Genomic DNA, 27571 nt, shown 5'->3' with positions numbered 1-27571 from the left:
TCTGCTACCACTGAGAACAGCCGAGCTCCATCCTCTTTGGAACCCCTTTCAGGTAGTTGAAAGCAGCTATCAAATCCCCCCTCACTCTTCTCTTCTACAGACTAAACAAGCCCAGTTCCCTCAGCCTCTCCTCATAAGTCATGTGTCCCAGCCCCCTGATCATTTTTGTTGCCCTCCGCTGGACTCTCTCCAATTTGTCCACACTATGGCCAAATGTAAATGGATACAGCTAGGGGCAAAGAACGTAGGCCATACTTACAGGATGGGGGACTCTATCCTGGAAAATAGTAACTCTGAAAAGGCCTTGGGGGGTCATGGGGGATAATCAGCTGAACATGGGTTCCCAGTGCGATGCTGTGGCCAAAAAGGTTAATGGGAACCTTGAACTCATAAACAGGGGAATCTTGATTTGGGAGCATATACTGCCATTGTATTTGGCATTGGTGTGACCACTGCTGGACTATTGTGTCCCCAATTCAAGGAGGATGGAAAAATGATTAAAGAACAGGAAAACCTGCCTCATTCTGAGAGACTCACGAAGCTCCGTCTGTTTCGCTTACCAAGAGAAGGTTAAGAGGTGACTTGATCAGTCTATAAATACCCATGGGGAATAGAAATTTGATAATGGGCTCTTCAGTCTAGTAGACAAAGGTCTAACCTGATCCAATGGCTGGAAGACGAAGCTAGACAAATTCAGACTAGAAATAAGGCACATTGGCAATTTTAAAATCAAGATTGGATGTTTTTTCTAAGCTATCTGCTCTAGTTCAAACTGGAACTATCTTGGGGAAGTCCTACGGCTTCTGTTAGACTAGATGATCGCAATGGTCCCGCCTGGCCTTAGAATCTATGAATCGGTCCAGGTCCATGCCTAGATCTCCCAGACACTCTAACAGTAATAATTAATAATAATAAGGTTGAAGAGGTTACTTTCAATAAGGTCAAAGTTCCTCATTTCGACTTTTTCATTTCAGCTGTTATCTGTTATGTTTTGCATGTCAAAACAAACCACCTCAACCTTACCAAATCCAAACGTTTTGATAATTTTCATCAAAAAAGTTGATGAAATTGAAATGTTCCTGTGACACATTTCAATCTTGTCAAACCAGCATTTTCTGATGGCTGGAAAACTGTTCGGTCTGAAAAATTTTGACCAGCTCTGCCCATGTCTTCTGGTTGAACTAGGTCAGGGTGTCTCAACCTGGGGGACAGGCCCCAAAATTGGGTCTCCAGAAGGTTTCAAAGCGTCACGTGGCAGCTCCTGTGACTCCTGTCCCACGGGGCTGGCTGGGCTTGTCTCCCTGCTCCAGGCTCTGCAACCTCTGGGCTCCCAGCGCCACTCAGGTCTGGCCCAGCCGTCATGACAACAAGAGTGTGGATAGGCCAAATTTGAGTGAGTGGCACTGCCACCCCGTGAGCCAGGTCACAACTCCACTCTCACAAACCTGGTCCAGTCAGGGGAGCTGGGCCAACCTGAGAGGGGCTGCAACCCTGGAGGTTGCAACACCCAGAACCAAGCCCAGCCACCCCACAGCACAGAAGCTCCAGGAGCTTCCATGGTGGGGTGAATGCCAGGAGGGACCCACCTTCCCAGGGGGCAGGACACGACTGAAACCACCCCAGGGCCTCCACCCCCAGACTATTCACCAGGTCACAACAGCCCGTAAACATTTACAAATGGGTCCTGAGCCCAAAAAGGTTGAGAACCACTGAACTCGAGTATATAGTTTTAAAAAGACGTGCAGTTTTGACGTAAAAACTCCAGTGACGGAGAATCCAGCTCGTCCCTTGGTAATTTGCTGCAATGGTTAATTGTCCTCCCCGTTTTTATCCCTTATTTCTACCCTGAATTTATCTAGCTTCAGGTTTGAGCCATTGGGTCACCGAGGGTGATGGCTGTTATTTATCAGCTCCGGCACGGTGCTCTTTTTGCAACTACCCAGTTCATTTGGTGTCACCTTTGGCCCCAGGGCCACACCACACCTGAACCCCTAACCCAAAGAAACTGATGGAGAATGTGCTTTCATTTCTAAACACCCCCTACTCTTCAGGCGTCTTCCCCTCAGCCTGCAAGGATTTCACCCATTATACCCATCCCACAGCTCCCCAGCCCCCTGGGTCAGTCTTGTTCTCTCCATTTCGCAGTTGCGGAAACCGAGGCACAGAGGTTAAAGCGTCTTGCCCCAAGGTTGCAGAGTGAGCTGGCGGAAGAGCTGGGATTAAAAGGCATGGCTCTCGACGACCCAGCTCCATGGGCTAAACCATTCAATCTCTTTAAGGATCAGGCCAACTGCTGAGGTCCTTATTCATTTGTGGTCAGTCTTTATGCCGAGAGTCAGTCACCTGAGAAAGAGCTGAACAAAATCTGTGCAGGGCACTTAGGATTCTGCTCTAGCTGCTCAGAGAACAGGATACAGTCAGACTCTTTCTCTCAGGAATCGGGTTTCTTCCCTGGAGGCACATGTGGCACAGGAAGGAGGGCAGCTGAGATTACACGGGTGTCGCTGAGACCAGAGTCAGGGATAAGGCCCCTGCCTGAGTGGCCTGCATGCCAGGATATGATACACTAGGTGAGGGCCCACAAGCAAGTGGGTGCTGCTCGTAAGGAGATGGTGGCAGTAGTGGGATTTGCAGAGAGGCGGACATGCAGAGAAGTTCAAAGCTGAGAGTGGGAGGAGGCAGAGGGTTGCTAGAAAGGAGGAGCACAGGGATGAGCTGGGTGGGGGAGGCAGGAAAGGAAAAGAGCAAAGAAACAATTGAGGCAGGAACTGTGTAAGGTATTAAAGGGGAGGATGAAGGGTGGAGCTATATCAGGTATTAAAGGGGAGGATGAAGGGCGGAGCTAAAGGGGAGGATGAAGGGCGGAGCTATGTCAGGTATTAAAGGGGAGGATGAAGGGCGGAGCTATGTCAGGTATTAAAGGGGAGGATGAAGGGTGGAGCTATGTCAGCTATTAAAGGGGAGGATGAAGAGTTTTTCAATGAGATGAAAAAACAGCAGCTCTGAAGGCAGGATCTTTGCTTGCTTGCTCTGTGGTTTGTCCAAGTTCTCAGAGAAGGGAGATTATGACAGCAGGTGCTCTGGAAGCTTCTCCATACACACAGCTCTGCCAATGCCCCTCAGTCCTTACCTGTAACCTCCCTTCCCTCCCATAAATCCAGCTCTGCTGATGCCGCTCAGTCTCACCCACAGCCCCCCTCCTGCTATTCCTACTCTAGTTCTCTCAGGACAGCCCCTGAACATAGACTCGTCCCCATTGCTTTGGTTCGTGGGCGGTTTCACGCTCCAGTGCTGCTGCGCTAGCCCCGTGGTGCCATGTCTGGGCTGCGAACCCCACGGGGGACCAGTCATTTGTTTAACCCAGGATCTCTTCACTGGATTTAAAATCAAAGCCAACCCTGGAAACGTTTCCGTTTGCTCTGGGGGCTCTTAGAAAAGTTCCTTTTCTGCGTTCACAGAGCCTGCACTGGGACTCAAATTTGACCTGCGTGTCCCTTTCCGGCCTTCAGTTAAAGTCTCTTCACTTCACAGGGGCCCCAAAAAACAGATCCGGAGCTAGGAAATACCTAGAGAGAAGGCTCCAAACCATCCCACGGCTCAAGAGCTCTTACTCTTGCTCTCAGCTGGCTCCAGCGTGGCTGGATTCAAGGTCCCTCATGCAGCAACTGCTCCATAAAGTTCCACATGGCCTCGCATTACAGGCGCACGGGGAAATAACCTGAGCCAGGGCCCCGCCTGACTTCCCTTAAGCCGGAGAGACATGTGTGTGCTTTCCCCCAGGGCCATTGTAAAGCGGATCTGAGCTGCCCCTTTCACACCAAAACCTATAGCAGGTTCCCCCCGCATCCATTTCCATCACTCCCCCCCCCCCCCGCAACTATCTAAGACTCAAGCTCTCCCAGCCGTGCCCCCACATTAGCGAGAACAGGGTGTAGGGGGGCAGGATGGTTTTGTTAAAGACAGTTTCCATGTGTTCAGAGCAACCAGCTTGTTTTCATTCCAGACCCTCCCCAGGGGCGACAATCAAACTAGCTTAATGATTTGAAATCTTAAGTGCCTCAGTAAATTACAGGTTTAAGATGGGGGCGGGGGAGGGCTTACTCATGAAAGCCAGCACCCCTCCGAAGCTGTCTGCCTGCAGTTGGCAAACCTCCCCACACACACACAATGCTCCCCCACTCACGCAAAGGCAGGAGTTGGTCTTAAGACCATGCAGATGGTCATCTGTGGTGCCCCCATGCCCTCCTGACACTGCAAGAGGAAGACAGTGGACAGGATGAGAGCAGACCAAGGGCCTTGGAGAGCGGGAGGGGACAGCTCCTAAAAATGCTGTAATGAGTCCTTGACCACTAGGCTGCCCACGAAGGAATCCCAGAAGCAAGCAGCAGGGATCGAACTCAGAGCCTCCTGCTTCAAAAGCTACCTGAACTACAGGAAAATCTTCTATTAGCTGCCAGCAGTATAGGATCTATGACACAGGATTGGGAAGTTCTGACTCCCATCCAGTAGAGGGTGCACACACATACACACCTGCCAGTTCACTGCTGTGTGTATGACCAGCACTACTAGTGGCAAGGGGAAGCAGCGTAAAGGGGAAGGCGGGACAGGTAAAGAGGAGAAAGAGTTTCAGGCTGATATCGTCTGCAGCGTCTAGGTGTAAGTATTTGCCAAGTAAGGTAAAGGTATAAGCGAAAACAGTCATAGCCTCAAAGCCTGTAAGATAAGAGCTTAGCCAAAGTTGAAGCATAAGGCCCAATGAAGCTGGAGCAGATGTTTTCGCCCAAGTAGCTGACCGGGAGTAGCTCTCGGATATCACAAGACGGAAAGCTGTCATAAACAAGTCGGACAAAACTCCTGGCAGGTAACCGCAAAACACCAGCTAATGCTCGTATGGGATATTTTAGGATAGGGACATGCACAGATGTTCAACCGCAAGGATGCTATGGTAACCAACTGCCGTCTCGGCCAATGAGCCTGCAGGAAACGATTTACTAGCCTATAAGGAGAAGACACACTGCATTATTAGGGTGAGGCAGTTTAGATATGGACCACGGATGCCAAACATCCTTACGAATACTCATGGTGACCACAGAGCCCTGTGATAGAGTTATCCATGGCTCAACCCATTGGGCTCTTCCTGGCACGTAAGAGATAGAACCGTGCACAGATCATCTGTCCCAGCCCTTTGAAGCCTCCGCGAGAGATGGTGTGAGTACACAGACGCTCGGAGCGTTCTGTAATATCGCTATCTTCTGTGCTGGGTTGGATTGTTTGTGCTTTTGCTAACTGTGCTCATACAAGGGCAGAGCGCCTTGCCTAAGTGTGACCCTCTCTGGCGTGCACATCGGGGTTCTCTTCATAACTCGAATACCTCCGGCTCTGATCACGAAGCAGGACCCCACCAAACGACAGAGTGCTCACTGGCATTTCTAATTGATCAATATAACTAATACACAATCAACAGGTCAGACAACACGTCCACCCCAAGATGACGAGTGCTTTTGGGCCAGACATCAGAAGAAGTTTTACATGTAAACTAGACAGGAATCTCGGTCTCCCATTAAACGCTATTTGTCACCAGAAATCGGGGGTGGGGATTCATAGAGTCCTAGAAATGTCGGGCTAGAAGGGACCTCGAGAGAGGTCATCAAGTCCAGCCTCCCTGCGCCGAGGCAGAACCAAGTAAACCTGACAGGTATTTGTCCCGCCTGTTCCCAAAAACCTCCCATGATGTGGATTCCACAACCTCCCATGTCTTACATACAATAATACTTGAACCCAGGGCCACTTGAGAGACAAGGCTAACCCCAATAACTCTCCGGTATTGGAGAGCCAAAGTCCCACATGGTGCTAATGGGGGCTATACCTAGACAGGATAACAGAGCGTGCGGCATGTCAGGAGGAAGGGGCATTGGCAGAACTGTGTGTGGGGAGCCCCGAACTGGACTAGCAGGTGGGACCCTGCACATCATGGTTGGGTTGCACTGGCCAAGCTGAAGCGGGGCAGACCAGTGGGGATGCAGATCAGGATTGAGGTGCATTGGCGGAGCTGGGAAGAGGGGAGGGTGATGGACTGGTACAGCTGTGGGGGCTGTAGCCTGTACTAATGGAAGAAAACACCAAGCCAAATTCATCCCTTGTTTAATTAGACTGACTTCAATGGAGCTACACAAGGGATGGATTTGACCTGAAGTTTGTACGATGATTATTGATCGTTTCTATTGCAGTAGCACCTAGGAACCGTAACCAGGGCCCCAGAGTGTTCAAAGCAGGAAGGATTTGGTCTTTGGTGTTCACAGAGCCATAGAGTCACAGATTTTGAAGGGCAGACGTTGGATTTGTCTCGTGCACGATCAGTTCATTTACAGCAGAATCCCACTCAGCTGCCTGTCAGAACCCTTGCTGGATGTGGGTGGATTTAAAATATACAAGGGCCTTTGTATGAACACGTTCTATGGGGGGAGAATCCGGTCACCCACACACTAAAAAATCCTCACAGAGGTTTCAAACAGCTGTGCAGTTAGGACCATGATGCTGTCTTGTTCTCCTAACAGCCTGGAAATGCCAGAGCCCCGGGCAGCCTCTGCTCTATATGGAGTGCAAGGCACCACCTAAGCAGGAGGGCTCCCTCCTCCCCCTTCCCCAGCTGGGAACATTGGCTGCATTGGGCGGGAGAAAGCCCTTTTGGAAGGCGGCTCGGCCAAGCAGGGCGCCGGAATCGTAAATTACCTGATTCGCAGCACGCTGGTGACGACAGCGAGGGGGAAAGGGAGAGCGCGGGAGAGATGGAGATCCAAAAAGAGAGGGAGTGGAGGACGAGACTGCCAAGAACTTGTCAGCACGGCGGAAGTCAACCCAGAGGTTGGCCCATCCGGAGAGAGTTTGCTGAGCTTGTATTCATCACAGTAAGACACCTCGTGTGTGAGGCTCCATCCTGCCCTCAGCCACCACCAATCCCTCAGGCAGGGGGGCAGACGCCAAACCTAGAGAGGTCTGCAGTGGTGCTGGAGGGGCAGGTGCACAGCCTTATGTCTACACAGCACACCCGGGTTCTGACCCATGTTTAAGCCCAAATCCACCACACACCGTCCACCACGTCCATCCACACACAAAGCCCACTGACATGTGCCTGCCTCCTCTCAGAACACCGGTTACCTGGCTCACCGGGGTACCAGCCCCTGGCCCACTGTAGCCCAGGCCCAAGCCGGCCCATTTTGCAGCTAGCAGAAGCCAGCGTTATGAGGCTTGTGCTTGGATAATTGGTCGATGCTATCCCCCGATCCTCTGGCCCTTCTGTCTCCCAGCTCTCCGAGGGGACTGTACTCGATGACCAGCCCTAGAATCTTTGAATCTGCTTCCCATGAACCAAAAACGACCTCCGGGTTCAAATTCAGACGCTGTGCATTTAACCCTTCATTTCCATGCAGGCTGCTTGATTTTACACACACATAAACCTAGCTTGATGCAAACCTGCGAAGACGCCCTCCAACCCATTCGCTGCTCGCCAGCCAGCCAGCCGGCCAGCCATGCCTCGGGGGGGGGGGGGGGGGGGGGGGGCTCAGTGGTTTGAGCATTGGCCTGAGTTCAATCCTTGAAGGAGCCACTTAGGGATCTCGAGCAAAAATCTGTCTGGGGATTGGTCCTGCTTTGAGCAGGGGGTTGGACTAGATATCTCCTGAGGTCCCTTCCAACCCTGATGTCCTATGAACACACCCGGGTCTAGGGGCACGGCGTGATTATTTTCAGGAGGCCTTTGTCTTTCAGTGACACAGAGCCTCACCTTCCAGGGCATAGTACGGTCCCGGGCTGAGTTCACTGGGAAATCTCGTGCTGTTGGCCAGCTAAAATCTGCCAGGAAATGCCTCCTCGGGCTGTCTGGGGGAACTGAACCCAGGGCACATGGAGCCAAAAGCATGAACCTTTAACACTCCAGGGCCACTAACTCACAAGCCTCTTACAAGCTCCAGCCATTAGAGTGGGACAAAGGCCCACACTGTACCAGCATGGGTTCTACATCAGTATTTAAAGGCGACCTGCAAAGAGTTTATTTAAAATAAGGCTTGAGTCATTTTTTTTTTTTGGATGAAAAGAGAAGACCTGCAGGGTGCATTTTAATGAGAGAGTTTTATTTCGACACGTCCTTTGACCTTAGGACCATCGATCTGGTCTTCCCCGGCATGGATGCTGCAATCTGTAACACTGAATTCAGTGTTTTCCAAAGAGTGGGGCACAAGATGAACTAGCGTTGTGAATAAAGCCTTGAAAACGTGACCTGAGTGAAGCTGATGTAGAGACGCCTGCCTGAGTCTGCAGAGAGCCTGAGACAATAGCTCTGCCTGCTCACTCGGCTGCCAATGCTGATACTTTAAACTGATACAGCTCATCAAGGTAAGGAAGAAAGGCGAGGAAGAATCAGATTAAGGAGACCTACATGATCTACTGTGACAGCTCATTTCGAGTGGGCCTTTGACACCTCCTAGTGCAGCTGGTTGCATTTTCTGGAAGCCCGAGCTCAGCTTTCAAAAGTCGGGGAAACACTGGCTTAACTGGAGGGACACAGGGTGTGGAACCTTTAGCAATGACTTCCTTTCTCCAGCACGACACAACTGGTCACTGGAGTGAAATCGGTGTCATGGAAAAGAATGTCCCCCCAAACAGAGAGCTTTAAATGGTGTAACTATAAAACCCCTGGCTTCCTCTCTCAGCTGCTCAACTTCCTCTCTTCAGTTCCAGCCACTCAAACTACAGTTCATGGCACAGGGCACCCATGCCCAAGGGAAACACTCCACATGCCCAGGCTCTCTGAATCTGCTCTCTACGGCCAGGCCCTCAGATGCCACCAAATGTGATCTGAGGAGAGAGTCCGGGATATGCACCTTAACACACTCAAAACCGCCTTCACCAAACAAGGTCACTTCATCAGAGAAGGAGATTGAATCATGGAACAAGCCATCCAAATACCGCAAGAGAACCTGCTTCAACACAGAACTAAAACCCACTCTGAGCACACACCCCTAGTTGTCACCAACCACCCCATAAAGGAACCCATATGGGATATCATCAAACAATGACAACCCATCGTGAAAGGGGCTTGAGCACATGACTTATGAGGAGAGGCTGAGGGAACTGGGATTGTTTAGTCTGCAGAAGAGAAGAAAGAGGGGGGATTTGATAGCTGCTTTCAAGTACCTGAAAGGGGGTTCCAAAGGGGATGGATCTAGACTGTTCTCAGTGGTACTAGATGACAGAACCAGGAGTAATGGTCTCAAGTTGCAGTGCGGGAGGTTTAGGTTGGATATTAGGAAAAACTTTTTCACTAGGAGGGTGGTGAAGCACTGGAATGGGTTACCTAGGGAGGTGGTGGAATCTCCTTCCTTAGAGGTTTTTAAGGTCAGGCTTGACAAAGCCCTGGCTGGGATGATTTAGTTGGGGTTGGTCCTGCTTTGAGCAGGGGGTTGGACTAGATGACCTTCTGAGGTCCCTTCCAACCCTGATATCCTATGATTCTATGTCAGGTTTCAGAGTAGAAGCCGTGTTAGTCTATGAAATCCTTCCTGAACCCCCTCTTCTGGCCTTTACACAACCCCTCAATCTCTCCAAGCTCATTATCAGAAGCAAGCTCCGCCCAAACCAGGACACACCAACTCAAAGCAGCACCAGACCCTGCAAGAACAACAGATGCAAAACCTGCAGACATATCTCCACTGCTACAATGATCAACACCGAACACACCTTTTAAAATCCATGGGTCCTACCCATGTCTGTGACTACATGTGGGGTACCTCACCCAGTGCACTAAATGCCCCAATAACAACTATGTGGGTGAAAAGAGACAGTTGCTACACTCGCAAATGAACTCGCACAGGAAAATGATAAAAGATGAAAACACCCTGTCGTCTGGGGTGAACCCTTTTCACAAAGCGATCACTTCATAGCTGACCTCTCAGTCCTCAGCCTCATAGGAAACTTGCACAACACCTTCAAAAGACCAGCACGGGAACTTAAATTCATAACTTTGCTAGACACTACAAATCATGGGCTGAATAGACACTGGATTTATGGCTTATTACAATAATCTATAACCCACTTAACAACCCCCCAGCCTTCCCCCTCCCCATTTTACCCTATGACTGGAGATGTACTAATAGGCAACTTCACCTTGAATAGTCCTTTGACATATGTGCTAACTACTTTTGCTAAACAACCTGTTCCATCTTGTATTTAGCTGTGACACTCTGGTTACCTGTCCCAGACCTGCAGAAGAGCTCTGTGTAAGCTCGAAAGCTTGTCTCTTACCAACAGAAGTTGGTCCAATAAAAGATATTGCCTCCCCCACCTGCTCTCGCTAATGTCCTGGGACTGACACGGCTACAACAACACTGTATACACGCTCTCGACCAACATGTCCGTGCCACAGACCAGGCTGTCTCTCTGCTTCCCTGCAATAAGCTGAGCGTGAGCCGCTAAACCCAAAGGGGTGGTTAAAGCCATCCCAAACCACACGTTATGGTTCAAACCAAGCCACAAGCAAGCCGGCCGGAAGGGACTGCCACCTCCCAGACTCAACCCTACCCTACAGGACACAAGTTTCCATCTTCAATGCTGACTGGAAACTGCAGCCGGTGGCACATGAGCCACCCCCACAGATGTCTGCTGTAGGCCCTGCGCCCAGGTTGCAGGAAGGTGAAAGCCGGCTGCCCCTCCCTGAGGCAGAACAGCCCAGGGACAGCAAGGACGTGGCAGGAAGGTCAGAAGAATGGGCTAGGGAGTAGGGCTGGAAGGCCAGAGACACCGGACAGGGGCTCCAGAGACTGGGGCTTCTTCCCGTGTTCAGCTCCATTCTTGTGACCGTGGGCAAGTCCCGAAATCGACGTCGCTGCCTCCTGAGGGCCCTTAGGGACAACGAGGTTCTCAGACACTACGGTGCTTGAAGCCATTTAAGTGCCTTGACAGGTGGCCCCATGGATTGTCAGCAATGTTCCCCTTTGCCCGGCCGGGGGCACAAACAGGCTGACGTTGGCAGAGTAGCTGCAGCAGCAGTTGAAGCAGGGGCTGCTGCACTGGGCGGGAGCGGGGGAAAGATGCCCTGCGCTAGGACCCCCGAGGTGCCTCCTCTCCCTCTCCAGCAAGGGCCAGGTCTACACTCAGAAGGTCAGTAGGCCCAGCTCCGTCACTCGGGGTGTATGTGTCTTTAATCCACACCCCTCAGCGACATAGTTAAGGTGCTCTAACCCCTGGTGTAGATAGCACTAGGTCGACAGAAGAATGTTTCTGTCAGCCTGGCTACCGCCACTCAGCGGGGGGGGGGGGGGGGGTGGTGGTGGTGAATGGGAGAACTCCTCCCCCAGCGCTGCAGCTATGCCGCTGAAGCATTTCAAGCATGAACAAGCCCTAAGCCACCGCGGAGGGGAGCCAGCAGAGACTGAAGCCGGCAGAAGGAGCTCAAGCGGGGATCTAAGGACACTTAACTCTGACCGGGCATTCTCCGCCCTGCCAACCTGCTCCCTCACCTTCACTTCAGCCTCACCACACACCTGCTCCTCTCCCCTGCCCTGTTCCCCTCCTCCCTTCCCTGGCCTTTCTGTTTCGCTAATCCCCTCCAAACTACATCCACCCCCGCCCCGCAAAAATGATAGCACTAACATGCCATTGGAGGTCACCACATTGAGCGCTTGGCTTCTGTGTTCCATCACTTTCCCCACCCTGTGACCAATCTATGTAGGGCAGGGACCGTCTACTATTCCCTATCTATACAGCTCCTAGCACACTGGGACCTCGAGCTCAGGCAGTCCTGAGGCACTACATTCATAAACATGATTAATACGCTTTCAGCTTGCAGCACTGCTCAGAGAACCTCGTACCCCTGTCCTTAGCTAGCCAGGCAGTTGCGGGGGAAACTTCCACCTGTTGAGCTAAAGGAGTAAATCCATCAGCTGGCAGTGGTAGTAGGTTGTTATCTCCCTGCAGTGCTGTACAGTCAATGGCGCATGTGATGTGATGGGTTCACATAGCCCCATCGGCCTCGGCTGGGGAGGAAAAGGAGAGCCAGCTGAGAGCCCTTACCCCGGATCACGGAGATGTTCCGCAAGGCGATGGAGTGCTCCCAGTCCTTCAGCCTCAGGTCCTCAGTCACATTGTTCAGGATGGCCAGCTCATGCTTCAGCTGCTGCTCCATGGCGATATGGATCCGCCTCATCTGCCGGGCATCCTCCGTGGCATTGCTGATCAGCACCTGCAGGTCCTGGATCCGGGTGTGGTGGATGCCCACGTCGTAGGAGAAGGTCCTGTTGATGGTGCCCACGGCCCCGCCCACCTCGGTCAGCTGGTCGCTCAGGCTCTCCACCTGGGCGGCCAGGTGTGTCAGGAGGCTGTCGTGGTGCTCCAGCAGCAGCCGGCTGCTGTTGCCCTCCACTGAGAGCCTGTAGGTCTCCAGCTGGGCCATGTCGCTCTGATGGTTCAAGCTGTCTCTCAGGCTGGCCACGGCCTTGTCCGTTTGGCTCACCTGGGTCTGCAGGTTCCAGAGGAACCCCTCCAGCTTCTGCAGGGAGCCCGTCATCAGGAAGAGGGAGTCTGAGTGATTCTGCAGGAGATCCTGGAGCCGCCAGATGTGGTCCAGGATGTCCCTTTTGAGTGGCAGTTGCAGCAGCTTGAACTGCATGTCCCTGATGCTCTCGTTCAGGCGGTTCACGTTCCCCGTCAGCGCCTTCAGGTCCTCGGGGGAGCTCTGCGGCCTGGAGACTGCAGGAGAAAGAGAGGAACCAGGTGTCAGACGTGCACGGGGAGTCAGGAGGGGGCAGGCCGCTAGCCACTGGTAACGGCAGCTCCGATCCCCAAGGAACACTCTTCACACTCCCTCCCCGCCTGACAGCTGCCACTATGCAGTATGGCCATTGGTCTGCACGGCCCAAAACTGATAGCGCCACCTGCAGGTGCAAATAGGGACCTGAATATGGCTCTTATTCATTTGCCTATTCCCAAATTCTGGCCCCAAGCTCTAGGAGTGTGGAGGGGACCGTCTGTGCCTAGACCTACACCCATCCCGTCTGAGCCCTTATCGGCCACTGTCCCTTTTTCCTAGACCCCGCAGGGGTGGGGATCTGTGTGGGACTGGGTAGGAAATGCACATGGTCTCCTTCAGCCACATGGAGCTTGCCTGGCGTGACGTTATTGACAGAATCTGTAACCGTATAGATCACTGGTGCAACCACTGTTATATATTTGCAGCAGATATTGTACAAAGGTTGTTCTGTGAAGTGTCTATGGGAAGATTATGATGTGCCGGTTATGTTTATGCTGTCTATATGTGTGTATCATTTTTGTAGTTGAAGTTATGAATATTGGCTTTTTACTGTCTGTATTTGAAACTTATGCTGTGCTTCTGGGTGAGTTGGTGTCAGCTCCGCCTGGCCTGCTTGATGGTCCATTAAGGACCATCTGCTATACAAATGACCCATTGAGAGAAGGCACATACACCCTGCAACTCAGCAAAATGACTTGGCCATATGACTCCAAACTCCATTTTGCTGTAATTTTCCACAGTAAGAACAAAGAGGTGTTCTTACACCTGGAAAAGACTATAAAAGGTTGATGCCTCATCTCCATTTTGTCTTCAATCCTGCTTCTTACCTCTGGAGGGACTTTGCTACAAATGGAAGTTCTACACAAAGAACTGATGACCCATCCCAGCTGGGGATGTATTCCAGAGACTTGATTTGAACCTGCAGTTTATTCTACCACTGCTACAAGCCTGAATCCAGAACTTTGCCATTACTGTATGTAATTGATTCCATTTAACCAATTCTTGCTCTCATCTCTATCTTTTTCCTTTTATGAATAAACCTTTAGATTTTAGATTCTAAAGGATTGGCAGCAGCGTGATTTGTGGGTAAGAGCTGATTTGCAGATTGACCTGGGTCTGGGGCTTGGTCCTTTGGGATCAGGAGAACCTTTTTTCTTTTACTGGGGCATTCGTTTTCATAACCATTTGTCCCCATAACAAGTGGCACTGGTGGTGATACTGGGAAACTGGAGTGTCTAAGGAGATTGCTTGTGTGACTTGTGGTTAGCCAGTGGGGTGAGACCGAAGTCCTCCTAGTCTGGCTGGTTTGGTTTGCCTTGGAGGTGGAAAAACCCCAGCCTTGGGCTGTAACTGCCCTGCTCTAAGCAATTTGTCCTGAATTGGCACTCTCAGTTGGGTCCCACCAGAACCAGCATCGTTACACCTGGGAATACACTAAAGTCTGGCTAGTGACCCACACATTGCTTTATGTCTCAGCTGAGTGCCTTGAACATCCCTGGCTCTGGGGCAAGGTTCTGAGCCACATGGGTCTGGGAGTCAGCATTGCCAGAAAGCTGGGGAGGTGTTGTGGGGCAGCAGATTACGGCTTGGTCTGGATTTAGTTTTCCTACGTTTAACCTTCTGGCTGCTAAAAATGTCCATTTCCCGTCCCTAAACGGTGCTAAAAACTGCCCAGCTGGGCTTTTTATTTTTAGTCTGTAATTGTTGCACAGTCAGGTTTCCTGGCTGGCCAGGAACTGGGGCCCAGGATTGAGTTCTTTGCTCTCTAATTAACACCAGCAGCCTGGCTCCACCAGCTCCGGGAGTGGTTTGCAGCGCTTCCCGGGAGCTGTCAACCCGTCAGACGAGGAAGCAGAGATTAAAGGGCTGTCAAGGTTAACTAGACAACTCGGAATGTGAGGGTATAAATTAAACCCTTCCTGGGTTAATACTTGGCTTTCCCCTGGAGGCCTCTCACATGGCTGCATCTGTTGCATTGTCTGTGGTAGAAGACACGCTGGAGGGTAGGGATAAGGTCCAGAGAGCCCTAGACGGGTTGGGCCAAAAGAAATCTGATGAGGTTCAACAAGGACAAGTGCAGAGTTCTGCACTTAGGATGGAAGAATCCCAGGCACTGCTACAGGCTGGGGACTGACTGGCTAAGCAGCAATTCTGCAGAAAAGGACCTGGGGATTACAGTGGACGAGAAGCTGGATATAAGTCAACAGTGTGCCCTTGTTGCCAAGAAGGCTATCGGCATATTGGTCTGCATTAGTAGGAGCATTGCCAGCAGATCGAGGGATGTGATTATTCCCCTCTATTCAGCACTGGTGAGGCCACATCTGGAGTAGTGTGTCCAGTTTTAGTCCCCCCACTACAGAAAGGATGTGGAAAAATTGGAGAGAGTCCAGCAGAGGGCAACAAAAATGATCAGGGGACTGGGGCACATGACTTACGAGGAAAGGCTGANGGGAGGGATTTGATAGCAGCCTTCAACTACCTGAAAGGGGGTTCCAAAGAGGATGGAGCTCGGCTGTTCTCAGTGGTGAAAGATGACAGAACAAGGAGCAATGGTCTCAAGTTGCGGTGGGGGAGGTCTAGGTTGGATATTAGGAAACACTATTTCACTAGGAGGGTGGTGAAGCACTGGAATGGGTTACCTAGGGAGGTGGTGGAATCTCCATCCTTAGAGGTTTTTAAGGCCCGGCTTGACAAAGCCCTCGCTGGGATGATTTAGTTGGGGATTGGTCCTGCTTTGAGCAGGGGGTGGGACTAGATGACCTCCTGAGGTCTCTTCCAACCTTAATCTTCTATGATTCTATTATCTATAGGCAATGCCTTGGCCCTTTGCTTCTGGAGACTCGAGTCAGGTCACTCACAGGTGCAGCGTGTGCAGTCAGAGCGCAGAGGTGGCCTGACCACACCCGTATCCCCCTGGCCATGGCCCCACCTGGGAAAGCACCAGGCAGCTGATTAGGCCAGATTGACGGCTGCTTGACACTGCACAAAGCAGCCAGAACGCGGCCCGGAATCTGGCCCTTTCAGACTCGCCCACCACTGCACCGTCGGCGCAGGACCCATAGCACGTAATGACAAATGGCTTCAATGCCAGTGTCTGGCCGGTGGGACGCTACCAGCCTGTTAGGCCCAGCAGCTCAGCGACAGCTGGAACCTAATACCTGCCCCCGGCAGCCCATTATTACCAGGGGACCCTGCAGGAAATCGGAGACATCGGCTCGATTAATACAGCGAGAAGCCTGGCAAAGCCCATGGGGAGGGCAGCTGGGAGCCATCACATCGTTGGCAGGACCACTTTCCACTGCTGGGCAGCTAGCCCTGGGAGTCCTGGCCAAAAGTTCTAGCCAGGTGACTACCACATGCTGCTCTTCACTGCCCGCTGGCTACAGGATTCTTCCCCACTTCCTGTCCCAAGAGCTGCGCCTGGCGGGGGGCACTGTGACCCCTCCAGGAAACCGGCTGTTTCCCCACCAGTGTGACCTGGGTACAAGCTGATTTTTAGGATCTACCCTAGACCACAAGCAGGTGTGTGCCATCCAGGAAGCTCTAAAGTCAGACCTTGGCCCCTCCCCCTGCCAGGAATCACCCCACCCCATGGATTTGCCCCCCAACCACTGCTGGATGCCAGCCCCTCTCTCAGCCTGGTGGCAGTAGTGGGGGGGGGACGACGCAGGGAGAGGCTGGCAATGAGCTCAGACAGGTGCCATGTGGAAGAGGAAGCCAGCAGGGCCTCACCACCGGCTCAGGGGGAGAGTCAGGTGCCTTAGTTGCCAGGGGTCCGGTTCTGTGCTGTGCCTGGGGGATGTGGCATACCCAAGGTGAGATGCTTCAGGACTTCAAATGATTCTGAGCCTGAGCTTGTCCCAGTCTGCAGTGCGGCTAGGAATCCCCCTAGCACCACGGGCTAAGAGCTGCTCCGCTCAGAAACCATCTTGGGGTGTCACAACAGCAACTGTATTGAACCCTCAAGCACAGGGACAATATTCCAGACGCTAGTCTAACCTGCCAGTAGATGGCGCTCTCTAGGTGCGCTAACGATACACAAACATTGGGCTGCAGCTGCTGCTTTTTGCATGCAACTCATGTAACACTACACCCTGTCCCTTCCCGCCCCATTTATTGGAGCAGGTCACTACGGGGGAGGGTGTCACGGCATCCCACACTTGCTGTACCTGCATTGGTGGAGTTGTGTCCAGCTAACCGCCAGGCAATACCAGCACCAACGCACGGCCACACTACCACAGAGACGCTATGAAAACAAACCGAAGCAGCTGTTCTATGTTATGTCTCCAAAGCCGGATATCTCGGGCTCTTCCAGGGCTGGCCCCAAGCACTGCCACCTGGGAAAGGTGTCGATCTGCTCTTTCCAACTGCATGAACCTGCAGGCTCCCAATGGACTAAACCCAACACTGGCCCTGCACTGAATCTTCCCTGCCCAGGGGCCATATTTGGAGGGGGAAATCCCACAACTGGGACAAAGGGAGTCAATGTGTCTTGTGACAAAGTTCCTCCTCTACCTTGGTGGGTCCTGCGCTTATTGGCGGATTTGCTCGCTTCACAGATGCACCCTGTGGGTCAGGATACAGTCCAGAGACTTTCCCCTCTGGTAGAAGCTATAGTCCAGGTCAATTCCTCCTGTGTTTGATCAGGAGTTGGGAGATATGGGGGGAACCCAGTCCCACCCTCTATTCCAGGTTCCAGCCCAGGGCCCCGTGGACTGCAGCTGTCTATAGTGCCTCCCGGTACAGCTGTGCGACAGCTACAACTCCCTGGGCTACTTCCCCATGGCCTCCCCCCAACACCTTCTTTGTCCTCACCACCGGACCTTCCTCCTGATGTCTGATAACGCTTGTACTTCTCCATCCTCCAGCAGTACGCCTACTCACTCTCCGCTTCTTGCACACCTCTTGCTCCCAGTTCCTCTCACACACTTCCTCTCCTCTGGCTCCCCCTGGCTTGACTGGAGTGAGCCCTTTTATAGCATCAGAGGGGCCTTAATTAGAGTCAGGTGCTTCACTGCCTCACCTGACTCTTAGCAGGTTAATTGGAGTCAGGTGGTCTATTAGCCTGGAGCAGCCCCTGCTCTGGTCACTCAGGGAACAGAAAACTGCTTATCCAGTGGCCAGTATATCTCCCTTCTGCTACTCTGCTGTTCCCAACTGGTCTGGGTCTATCACAGTCTCTGACAGCTTTGCTTAAAAATAAATGGAAAACATGTCCAATGGCTCAGGGGGGTTGGGATGTTAGAATGAGTCCCAGGGGAGATGGACTGGGGGGCAGAGTGCAGGCAGGGCCGGCTTTAGGCCGATTCCCCCCATTCCCCGGAATTGGGCCCCGCGTCTTAGGCGCCTTTTTAATTATTTTTTTTTTACTCACCCGGCAGTGGTCCGCCCCGGGGGTCTTCGGTGGCATTTCGGCGGCGGGGGGTCCTTTGGTGCCGCGGAAGACCCGGAGCGGAACCCCTGCCGCTGAAGTGCTGCGGAAGACCCGGACCACTGCTGGGTATTCGAATTGGGCCCCGCAGTTCATAAAGCCGGCCCTGAGTGCAGGTGACACAGTCTATGGGGTCAGGAAGGAATTTCCCCCAGGTCAGATTGGCAGAGTCCCTGGCGGAAAGTCGCCTTCCTCTGCAGCGTGGGGCACAGGTCACTTGCCGGTTTGAATGGTTTAAAGGGTGGATTCTCTGTAACTCAGAGTCTTTAAATCAAGATTTGAGGATGTCAGCGACTCAGCCGGAGGTTGTGGGTCTAGTACAGGAGTGGGTGGGTCAGGTTCTGCGGCCTGCCATGTGCAGGAGGTCAGGCTAGATGATCCCAATAGTCCCTTCTGGCTTTGAAGTCTATGAGTCCATGAATAGCGCCTGGGAACTGCAACTGACCACAGGCATGTGACTGCCACTTAAACAATGTGTAGATACGCTAAGCAGGCACACGTGCCCACACGCACGCACCCAGAGACACAGTGTTTGCCCGGTCTTTAGAGGCGCTGAACACCCAGGACTCCAGTGCAAGCCATCAGGAATGGCCGTGCTCTGCCCTTCTGAAAATCAGGCCCAAAGGAGCTCGGTTTTCAAAATTCTGTTTGGAAGTAGCAGGTGAAACAGTTAAGATCAAAGATTCCCCAAACCTGTGTTGAGAGGTGGACCCATTGAGAAGGGAAGGGGGACAACACCGTGCTGTGGATCCGGGCTCGGGATTTCATTCCCTTCACTCAAGTTCTATTTATTGTGCAGCCTGAGGTGTGAGGGATCAAAGCCAAACCCAACCACATAAAAAATCATCATCAGTTAAAATGTTATTAGGATTCACCTGGCCGAAAGCCACCGGATCTGGGAATCGCCTAGCAACTTACCCTCGTTTATAAAAAGGAGAAACAAAATGAGGACATTTGGTTCAAATTACAGAGTGGGGCCTGTATATACAGAGCGCACGCGCGCACACACACAGAGACACACACACGCACACACACATACACAGAGTGGGGCCTGTATATACAGAGTGCATGTGTGCACACACACAGAGTAGGGCCTGTATATACAGAGAGCACGCGCGCACACACACAGACACACACACGCACACACACATACACAGAGTAGGGCCTGTATATACAGAGAGCACGCGCGCACACACACACACAGACACACGCACGCACACACACATACACAGAGTGGGGCCTGTATATACAGAGTGCATGTGTGTGCACACACACACACACACACACACACAGAGTAGGGCCTGTATATACAAAGCGCACACGTATACACACACACATACACACACAATGGGGCCTGTATATACAGAGTGCACGTGCGCGCGCACACACACACACACACACAGAATGGGGCCTGTCTATACAGAGCACACGCGCATACACACGCACACACACACAGAGTGGGGCCTGTATATACAGAGCACACGCGTATACACACACACATACACACACACTGGGGCCTGTATATACAGAGTGCACGTGCGCGCACACACACACACACACACACACACACAAACACACACAGAGTGGGGCCTGTCTATACAGAGCACACGCGCATACACACACACATACACACACACTGGGGCCTGTATATACAGAGGAGAGAGAGATTTCCAGGGCTTCTGGCTTGGATCCACCCCCAGCAAACACACTGGGTGAAGTTCTCAAGTTCACACTTATTGCAAGGTTAGTAGGGGACTGATTGCGCAGGGTATTGCTTGAAGGGGAACAGGATGGCTGGATTTTAGATAATAGTCTGTGGTGAAGGGCGGGGGGGGGGGGGAATGCCCATTGAAATTCTAGTTGCCAGCAGAAATCACTCCTCTGGCTAGTTCTTGGTGAGGTGCCCCTGTGTTTACATCTCTGTGATGGGAAGGTTGTTGCCATAACAGAAAGGAGTCATGTATCTTCCCAGGCAGCAGAGAGATGGAAAAACGGCTTTTTAGATCATCATCCACTTGTCTCTTCCTGCCATTGCAGCACTGTTCCCTATGGGATGGTTTCCAGTGTCTTGTCCAGTCCAGTCTAACATGTGCTAGGACATGGGACTTCTCCTAGGAGACCATGCTGTACGCAGAGATCTTGCTGGGGTGATTAACCTTGCATCTAGCTTGATTTGAGTGCAAGGTTAAACTGTAAACAAGGGTGTGACCGGCTGCATGCTGGACTCCCAGATGGCCTTTTCAGGCTAATTGAGATAAGTGGGAAGACCCTGCACTGATAAGTTTGAAATGTAGATGAAGTGAGGGCCTTATATGATCTGCAAAGCAACTGGTCCTTACATGCTCCATATGATGCCAAAACCAATTAGATTCAAGAAGTAGATGTTAGTAGAGAAGAAAAATGTATATAACCTAATATCCTTCTTTGACAGGCTAACAAGCATTGTGGATGGGGGGTGGGGAGGTGGGAGGGCGGAAGCAGTAGATGTGGTATATCTTGACTTTAGTAAGGCTTTTGATACTGTCTCATGTGACCTTCTCATAAGAAAACTAGGGAAATACAGCCTAGATGAACCTACTATAAGGTGGGTGCACAACTGATTGGAAAACTTCTCAGAGAGTGGGTACCAATGGTTCACAGGCAGGCTAGAAGAGCATATCTAGTGGGGTCCCAAAGGGATCTGTTCTGGGTCTATTCAGTATCTTCATCAATGATTTGGATAATGGCATAGAGAGTACACTTATAAAGTGTGTGGATGATACCAAGCTGGGAGGGGTTGCAAGCACTTTGGAGGATAGGATTAAAATTCAAAATGATCTTGACACACTGGAAAAATGGTCTGAAATAAATGGTATGAAATTCAATAAGGACAAATGCAAAGTACTCCACTTAAGAAGGAACAATCAGTTGCACACATACACAATGGGAAACAACTGCCTAGGAAGGAGTACTGCAGAAGGGGATCTGGGGGTCAGAGTGGATCACAAGCTAAATATGAGTCAGCAGTGTAACGCCACTGCAAAAAAGGCGAACATCTTTTCTGGGATGTATTAGCAGAAGAGTTGTAAGCAAAACTCGAGAAGTAATTCTTCTGCTCTACTCCACAGTGATTAGGCCTCAACTGGAGTATTGTGTCCAGTTCTGGGCACCACATTTCAGGAAGGATGTGGTCAAATTGGAGAGAGTCCAGAGAAGAGCAACAGAAATGATTAAAGGTCTAGAAAACATGACCTATGAAGAAAGATTGTAAAAAGTTTGGAGAAGATTGAGGGGGACATGATAATAGTTTTAAAGTACATAAAAGGTTATTATAAAGAGTTGTGTAATAATTTGCTCTGCTTATTCACGGAGGACAGGACAAGACAGAAAGTAATGGGCTTATACTGCAGCAAGAGCGATTTAGGCTGGACATTAGGAAAAATTTCCTGTCAGGGTAGTTAAGTACTGGGACAAATTACCTAGGGAGGTTGTGGAATCTCTCTCATGGGAGAATTTTAAGAGCAGGTTGGACAAACACCTGTCAGGGATGGTCTAGATAATATTAAGTCCTGTCATGAGCGCAGGGGACTGGACTAGATGATCTCTCAAGGTCCCTTCCACTCCTACATGTTTAAGATTCTATAAGCTGTGTATGGTGTGACACGATTTGGAATTGTGGTATCACCCTGTACCTAAACCCCTGCCCCTGGGCCTGGCATAGAGCTGCTACGCACCTCAGAGCGGAACCTGAGTGACGAGGCAGAGTTGAACTGAGTTTTCAGATTCCAGAGAACTGGAGGAAGTTTGCTCCTAGAACTTGGGGAGATAGTCTGGATAAGCTGAATGGAAAAGGGCTTGAAGAGAATCCCAACATATACCCCCCCGCCAATGATCTCCATGGCAGAGACCTGTGCTTCCAGGGCTCTGAGTTCTAATCTTGCTGGTTCTATGAAGGCCCCATTTTCTCCTGAGATTCAGTTGCATTATTATTACGTTGATTGCTGTAGCACCCAGGGCTGCACACAAACACGCAGAGTAATACGCTTATCACCTAAATAGGCAGGATAGATAAAGGAAGTATTCTCATCCCCATTTTACAGGTGAGGAACAATTAAAAATCCAGGGATCCAGCAAGGCCAGGGACGGAGGGGTTGGGTGTCTGAGACATGAATGAGTCACTCACTAGAAATGAATCTCTTTCTGTCCGTCCGTCTGTCTCGCTGTCTTAATCCCCAAATGGCCACCATGCCTCTCATAGACATTTAGATGATTTCCCAGGGAAAGAAAGAAACTTTAAATTGGACTGAATGCATCAGAACTGCAATGAGTTAGCTAGTGGACCACTGCCCTCTCTTGGGGGGGCCTCAGCACTGTCCCCCTGTGTGTCACAGGTGCAATACCTCGGTCAGCTCATGAAGAGTCTCCTTTAGAGAATGTAAGAACTGCAGTTCAAATCCCACTGTCGCCATGAAGTCACAGGTGGCCACGGATTTGTTACAACATGTATCAGTGGTGCAGAGTTAAGAGGGAAAACAATTGTATTGGAACATTGTAGGGGAAAGGACACAAACGTTAACCCAGGAAATGAACCTCCCTCCCCCAAACCAGTGGTTCTCAACCTATTTATTATTGTGGGGCACATATGCAGCTCTCTATGTGTGATGTCGGCCGCATCCACACAATATACATACTACCTGTGTGGCCCTGAGGATGTCACCTGGGCTGCAGCTGTGTGCTGATTGGGCCGCAAGTGGCCCACAGGCTGAGAACCACTGCCCCAAACACTACAACATATGCGCTTGCTGTGAAACGCTGGCTTGGGCTTTTTCAGATTCACAGCAGCCAGCTGCAGCCTTCCCAAGGCCTGTATCGGTGCCATGCGTTCCTCCAGCACGCCGTGGCGTTCCTAATGCATCCATCCATCACAATGAATTACGTGATCTCACCCCATCCCAGAACTCGCCTGAGACCAACAGGCTGAAACAAATGGGGAGGTACCAGGCCAGGGCATTGCGATGCGAGGACCAGCCAAAAAACATTGGGAAACTTTAAAGAAATGAAAACACGTCATGGGTTTTTTTTTTCTTAAACAACAACTCTCATATCTCCAAAACGCCTTGTCCCATTTGCCTCAAACTTTCCACAAAATATGTACCCTGGCATAGGATCATGCATGAGAAATTACAGATGGACTGATTTAGTTTTGGCTAAATCAGAGGGATGGGGGTGGAAGTTGGTTAGGACTGGGTTTCTGCTGGAAAGCTAGGTAACCCACTGGCAAAGTGTGTGTCATGTGCCTTTCTAGTGGCTGGTCTATTACAGAATAATAGCCTACTACCGTTACCTAATAGGGTAATTCCTTTAACTCAAGGATGGAGATCCTGGCTTCAGACCTTGAAGAGGGACATCACACTGGGTTTTATCTTTACCATAGAGAGGCTAGTGTCTCTCCAGAATAAAAACAGCAACTGCAGTTCCACATCCTGGGATAAAACTACAGAGGCTACTAATCCTCATGCTTCAGGGCATGAGGTGATCAGCAATGGGGTCAGGAAGGAATTCCTCCCATGAGACACTATAGCACAAGTTGGTGAGCTACAGGGATTCCTCAGAAACACTCTGCACTGGCCCTGGTGACACGATACCAAGCTCAATGGGCCACTTTCAGATATACTTCCCATAGCAAGACAGCCGGGTCCTTCCAACCCAGCACCCCATTGCTACCAGCCTGTTACAAGAACTATTACTTACCAAGCCCCAGAATCCGGCGGGTAGCAAGCATGAATCAGGCTCCTAACCCTTTGCACAATTATGGCCCTGTCCAGCCAAAGCCCCTTGTTCATTTGGGGCTTGATCCTTCCGAAATCCAAAGGGGGCTTTGTCAGGTAGGTCAGCAGCAGTGGGATCAGGCCGTTTGCCTCAGGTCATTAGCCCTTGTGAAGTATGATCATCCCTGTTTTCCGCTCGTCTTTTTGGGTGGCAATTGCCAAGTGACATATAGAGGGAAGTGCAAGGATCTTTAAATACATGGGAGCCCCAGCTACGCTGCTCTGCACAGCGGCTGCCCAGGCAGGAGGTGTTTCTGGGGACATGTGGCCTGGCAGGAGTGCCGCTGGGCTCCAACAATCCCCACCCATGAGACTGTGGGTGGCTGGACAAAATGTAGAGCAGCCTTGGTGCTGCTCTAAGTTGTGCCTGGAACTGGACTGGCCTCCAGTCGGCATTAGGATTGGGAGTGAGTAGAGGTGCATTACAGCCTCTTTTGCCTTTCCCCTCCAGTCCTGTAATAAGAGCCTGATCCAAAGGACATGTGTCAGGGCTTGAGATGCTCGCGTCGGGTTGAGACCTATATGAGGGGCAGATTATCCCTCGTCTGCTACAGTGGGGTTCTTACTCCTCTGAAGCAGCTGGCAGTGCCCACTATCGGAGACAGGACCCTGGGTCTGATCCAGTCTGGCTGCTCCTACTGAAATCAGTGGAACGATTCACAGCGGCTTCGGATCAGAACCTAGGAGCAGTTCTGCGGGACCAGAGGACCCACTGTTTTCAACCTGCCAGCGTCCCTTTAACAGGCGGGTGGGGCTGACCAAACACACTGACAGTTTAGCGTGCGGAGGGATACTTTCTCCGGGCGAGGGGATCTACTGCAGAGAAAGAATAAGCTCTTCTGAGCTGCGATGGCGAATCTCCCCCCTCAAACAAAAATCAAGAGCACGCGAAGTCCGCAGCCGAGCAGAGAGCTCCTAGGAAGACGGTTTCCAGCGTGAAGACTGAATTATCCGGCAGAACAGAGGAGTGAGGAATCCACAGCCACAAGCAAGTGGCTTTGAGAAAGAACAAGATACATCTCGCTACCAGACTCTCCCAGATCATCCAGCCAGGAAGACGGAGCTCTCCAAAGCTGTGCTGAGGCAGCTCTGGCAAGGAACTCCCAATGGCCAAACTCTCTGATCAATTGCAAAGATGTGAGGGTCCTGAACTCATTTGGGGGCTAAGCAGTTTTTGGGTGTGTTTGGTACTTGGATGGGAAACTGCCAAAGGAATCCCAGGAAGCGGCATTGGTGACTCAGTAGGTGGCACTTTTCCCTCCAAGTCAGTAGCAAACAAGCTTGTTTCCTTGGCAATCAGTGATGCCGCAGGCAGAGTTGTAGGAAAGAGATCTTTGCTGCGCGTGGCCAGAGGCCAGTGTCACATGCTGAGAGGTGTTTGTCTGGTAGCCTGGCCCCCGTCTTGCATTCCGGAGCATCACACCAAACTAAGAGCCTCCTGGAATCTGACCCTCCCTTTTCAGTCCCACCCATCACACGACAGCACTAGGGTGGTGCGATGCGGCTGGACGGGGCGTTTGTTAAGTAGGGTGAAATGCCCCATTGGCTAATTACATTCTTTCCCCCTACATTCCACTGCAACCTCACTGCTCACCCTACCCTAAGCCGCTCTGGGGTCTTGCTGGTTCAGCGTGGCTGGTGTTCCACCCCAGAGCTGGAAGATGTTATAAAAATGTAAGATGTTGCCTGCACCTTAATATGCCACCCTGCTAGTCCAGTACTAGCTCTCTGGTACTGCCCTGGCGCTGAAAACCCTCATCTCCCCTGGGAGTCAATGGGTTGAGCGCAGGCCTGGGTGGTCAGAAGGTGCACACAGGGCCACGAAACTTCTTGCCTGCTGTGGCAGGCTTTGAACCTGGGTCTCTCAGTGCGGAGGGGGACAGAGACTTTATATCACCCCAAAACATACGGTGGGTTTACAGCCAGGGATAGCGAGCGGAACAAGCCCGGATGGAAGGAATAGACTCTGCTCTATGCCAGAGAGCCTGCTTAGATGGGCGGCCAGAGCTAGTTAATGCTGCCTGGGCACTGTGGGCCAAGCAAACATATTGCCCCCCCCCCAATGCCACGATGGGGCTGCAGTCAACTAAAAACTAGTGCTCGGAGCCCCAAATAGCCACTTGCCTGTTTTTGCTGTCACCCCTCTGTCCTTCTCCACCTCTCTGTCCATGCTACCCAGGGAAGGAAGGAAAACACTCTGTAACTGGTGGAAAAACCAGTCTGTTTGAGCAGCATGACCAGAACAGCTCCCACCCTTCAGGGCCTGCTGGCAGCTCTGGTTTTTACATAGCACATGCCTCATTGACCCTGCTGCTCTCGCCCTCTGAGGCTGGGGAATTACAGCAAAAAACAGCACGGCGAGGCTAGAACTCAGAGCCGTACAGCCCCCAAAGGCCAGGCCCCTGCCATGCAAGCTGAAGGAGAAGCACTATTAACCTCCCAAGGCCTAGGACATGTGGTGGGGCAGCTCTGATTCCATCCCACACGAGGCAGCGGTCACCCAGCCAGATCATTACCACACTTTTCACTGTGGATTCTGGCTGACACAAGCCTTTGTGTTTAGATTAAGGAGCCTTCAGGGGTCTTCTGTGGTTTGGAGGGAAGGCCGGGACATTGCGTCTCATCAGCAAACATTAGCGACCAAACCGCATCTTCCCCCGGGGCCGGCGCGCTGCTCACACTGCAGATTCCCTTGTCTGGCTGCCACCTCCTGTGGACCGCTGCTCACAGCTGTTCGCTCAGCCGATCGTACCCATGCAGACCAGACCCCGGTGCATTTGTGATGCTAGTGTCCTGTCCTCACCGCCACACAGCCTGGCCCCGAGCTGAATTCGGATCTCGCTGAATTACCCGGCCCTGCTGAGGTGATGACAGGCTCAGAGCTGGGTAAGGTTCCCAACCCGGCTCGTAATTCCATTAGGCTAAAGTTCAGTGAATCCCGCCCAGGCGGAATCGCTTTGATCACTCCCAGAGCCAGCCGCAAAGAGGAGCGCCAATGTTGTGCAACCGGCATCTGGGGACAAAATCTGCCAACTAAATAATCCAAGCATGGTGGCTAAAGCCTGGCCTCACTGAAGTCAGTGGCAGACCCCCCACCAACTTCAATGGGGCTAGGCTGGCCCTCTTTAAATCCAAAGAGGGTTTAAACTGCTGCCTCACTTTATCCAGGACCAACAAAACCAGATTCCTCTGTGACGCTGCACTCCATATGTTTTATGGAAATATGCTTTTGAGTGTGAATGTGATGTAACTGGAATATGCTTTATGCAAAGGGTCTCTTGTAAGGTATCATTACAAAGGTTATAACCTACTGAATATAATCCTCCTATTTGTAAGCATGTATCATCCTTGAATCTGAAGCTAGAAATATGAAAAAAGAACAGGAGTACTTGTGGCACCTTAGAGACTAACAAATTTATTAGAGCATAAGCTTTCGTGGGCTACTGCCCACTTCTTTGGATGCATATAGAGTGGAACATATACTGAGGAGATATATGTACACACATACAGAGAGCATGAACAGGTGGGAGTTGT

General features: G+C 51.4%; 1 protein-coding gene across 1 annotated transcript in view; it reads right to left on the bottom strand.

Annotated features, from left to right (window-relative positions):
* SCARA5 (scavenger receptor class A member 5) overlaps window positions 1-27571 on the bottom strand; it is a 178332-nt gene that overhangs the window by 57167 nt on the left and 93594 nt on the right. Inside the window, exon 2 of the mRNA XM_034766805.1 lies at window positions 12064-12738. Coding sequence (XP_034622696.1) covers window positions 12064-12658 — 595 coding nt within the window. The 5' untranslated portion in view covers window positions 12659-12738. The remainder of the gene's footprint in view (window positions 1-12063; window positions 12739-27571) is intronic.

Source organism: Trachemys scripta, chromosome 3 (genome assembly GCF_013100865.1).
Source record: "Trachemys scripta elegans isolate TJP31775 chromosome 3, CAS_Tse_1.0, whole genome shotgun sequence".
Taxonomy (NCBI): domain Eukaryota; kingdom Metazoa; phylum Chordata; order Testudines; family Emydidae; genus Trachemys; species Trachemys scripta.
This window is presented reverse-complemented; position numbering and strand designations above follow the sequence as displayed.